We start from the raw sequence: 2,839 nt of genomic DNA, 5'->3' as shown, positions 1-2,839 counted from the left end.
TCTGATGAGAAACAGATGTCACCGTGAAACAAAACAGAAACAAAGCAGAAGTGGAGATGACCAGCCCGCCAACCTCACGTTAGGGATCAGGGCCAGAAAAAATGGGAGAGCAGCGTGGTGAATTATTGAGACAAGGGCTCCTGACAGTGTCTCTGTATTTTTTTTTTTTTAAACTCGCTGTGAAGAACAGGACTGGAGAATAGTTGGAAAGAAAGGTACACATTTTAAAGCTAAACACAGAGAGGCAGAGAGTGAGGGGGAGAACCAAGGAATTAAAGACGTGAGCCCCCAGCAAGTATTTCTGGAGAATTCATTTGTGTGTCACTTTGTGTTTTCTTTGCATCCGCTGAAGATGTTTACAAAAGATGTATTGAGGGGCACCTCGGTGGCTCAATTGGTTGAGCGTCCGACTTCGGCTCAGGTCATGATCTCTCGGTCCGTGAGTTCGAGCCCCGCGTCGGGCTCTGTGCTGACAGCTCGCGGAGCCTGGAACCTGCTTCGGATTCCGTGTCTCCCTCTCTCTGCCCCTCCCCGACTCGCACTTTGTCCATCTCTCCCCCAAAAATAAAGAAACGTTGCAAAAAATTTTTTAAAAGATGCACTGAGGGGTCCCAAAGCCAAGATCACAGATATTTCTAGCAGGTTAGAGATCTCTACAGCTGAGAGATATTTCTAACTATCCTGTCTAGGGTCCCAGAGTCAACTTAGGTAACTTGATCACGGAAAGGAGCGGAGCTGTTTCCGGAGTGTGGTTGCCATGCCAATTTCAGGAGTTCTCTGTCTCTTTTCTTCCTCTGGCAGATGACGGAGTTGGTGACCAGTGGGAATTTGACTACGGTGACTGAGTTCCTCTTCTCTGTGTTCCCACATCTGCCCGAAGGTGGCGTCCTCTTCTTCGTTCTTCTGCTTCTCACCTACGGATTTATCGTAACTGGGAACCTAATGATATTCATCGTCGTCCGGCTGGACAGGGCCCTACACACCCCCATGTATTTCTTCATCAGCGTCCTCTCTTTCCTGGAGATCTGGTACACCACGACCACCATCCCCAAGATGCTCTCCAGCCTGATCAGTGATCACAAGACCATCTCTGTGGCTGGCTGCCTCCTACAGATGTATTTCTTCCACTCCCTGGGCATCACAGAAGGCTGCGTCCTGACGGCCATGGCCATTGACAGGTACGTCGCCATCTGCAGGCCTCTCCGGTACGCGACCATCATGACTCCCAGGCTGTGCACGCAGCTGGCCGCTGGGTCCTGCGTCTGTGGCTTCCTCCTTGTGCTTCCCGAGATCGTGTGGATTGCCACCCTGCCTTTCTGTGGCTCCAACCAGATCCGGCAGATATTCTGCGACTTTACGCCCGTGCTGAGCTTGGCCTGCACGGACACGTCCCTGGCGGTCATTGTGGACGCCATCCATGCAGGGGAGATTGTGGCCTCCTTCCTGGCCATCGCCCTATCCTACATCCGGATCATCGTGGTGATTCTGGGGATGCCCTCGGCCGAGGGCCGCCGCAAGGCCTTTTCTACCTGCGCCGCCCACCTGGCTGTGTTCTTGCTGTTTTTCGGCAGTGTCGCTGTCATGTACCTGCGATTCTCAGCCACCTACTCCGTATTTTGGGACACAGCAATTGCTATCACTTTTGTCATCCTTGCCCCCTTCCTGAACCCCATTATCTACAGCCTCAGGAACAAGGACATGAAAGATGCTCTTGGAAGGCTTTTCTGCCGTCGGAGGAGGGCTAGTGGGGTCGGGGATAGATCTAGAGGCTGACAGATAGATCAAGATAGATAGATCTTGACTTGTTCGTGAGTATGCTCTGTTTCTATTGGCACAACTACTCACTCTGTTGTTGCAAACAAGAACAGAAAACTGCTGTGTCCGGGGCATTGGTGGCGATGTCACAGCCTGTTCCCATCCGTGCCCCTGCCGTGTTTGTGGTCTCCGAGGCAGCCCAAATAGACTCTGCCGCAGCACAGCACAGGCTAGCTTCCTCTTCGCCCCTCCAGCTGGGCTCCTGACCTTCTCCTCTGTGGCCCCACATGCAGATGAGGCCAGACAGCAGGACAGAAGAGACATGAAAGACACCGTGGTTCTGAAAATTGCCGCCATCAACTCGCCCCCGGCCCTCATTGATAAACCATTTCCCGACACTAAAATCGTCTCCATTTTCAGCTTATTTAACCCACAAACTCGATTCGACATCAGTGCACTGATCACATACACCAGGCACGATGGAATTCGAGGCTCGTTGGAGTGACATAAAAATGAATAGGGGTGGGACCCCTGGGTGGCTCAGTGGGTTAAGCATCGACTTCAGCTCAGGTCATGATCTCAGGTTCGAGTCCCTCATCGGGCTCTGTGCTGTCAGCTCGGAGCTGGAGCCTGCTTCGGATTCTGTGTCTCCCTCTCTCCCTGCCCCTCCGCTGCTCGTGCTCTGACTCTCTCTGTCCCTCAGCAACAAATAAATGTTAAATTTTTTTTTTTTTAATGAATTGTGGCAATAGTCTACTTCTCTAGCAATTTCCCATTTGAAATACCTTCGCATGTATGAATCCTCTTTAAATTTAAAATGTCCATCAGAGGCTGGAGCCTGTTTCCGATTCTGTGTCTCCCTCTCTCTCTGCCCCTCCCCCGTTCATGCTCTGTCTCTCTCTGTCCCAAAAATAAATAAACATTGAAAAAAATAAATAAATAAATAAATAAAAAATAAAATGTCCTAAAGCAATTAGGTCAGAAATCACCATTATTTACATGTTGGAACGGAAGCCTAGAGAAATTTACTGACTTGCCTGACGTCACATAGGTACTTAGTGACAGAGCGGGTCTTGACCTCAGG

General features: G+C 50.5%; 1 protein-coding gene across 1 annotated transcript; it reads left to right on the top strand.

Annotated features, from left to right (window-relative positions):
- Positions 1–762: 762 nt before the first annotated feature.
- Positions 763–1,953, top strand: LOC115505444 (olfactory receptor 6K6). The gene has a single exon (XM_030303083.1). The coding sequence runs from the start codon at positions 802–804 to the stop codon at positions 1,771–1,773; it is 972 nt and encodes a 323-aa protein (XP_030158943.1). The 5' UTR covers positions 763–801; the 3' UTR covers positions 1,774–1,953.
- The last annotated feature ends 886 nt before the right edge of the window (positions 1,954–2,839 follow it).

The sequence above is a fragment of the Lynx canadensis genome, chromosome F1, assembly GCF_007474595.2.
Source record: "Lynx canadensis isolate LIC74 chromosome F1, mLynCan4.pri.v2, whole genome shotgun sequence".
In the NCBI taxonomy this organism is placed as follows: domain Eukaryota; kingdom Metazoa; phylum Chordata; class Mammalia; order Carnivora; family Felidae; genus Lynx; species Lynx canadensis.
The sequence above is the reverse complement of the archived record's forward strand: the minus strand, read 5'-3'. Positions and strand labels throughout refer to the sequence as shown.

What these genes read in the sequence shown, in the direction of transcription:
- LOC115505444 (XM_030303083.1), top strand. Translation starts at nt 802, where the DNA reads ATGACGGAGTTGGTGACCAGTGGGAATTTGACTACGGTGACTGAGTTC.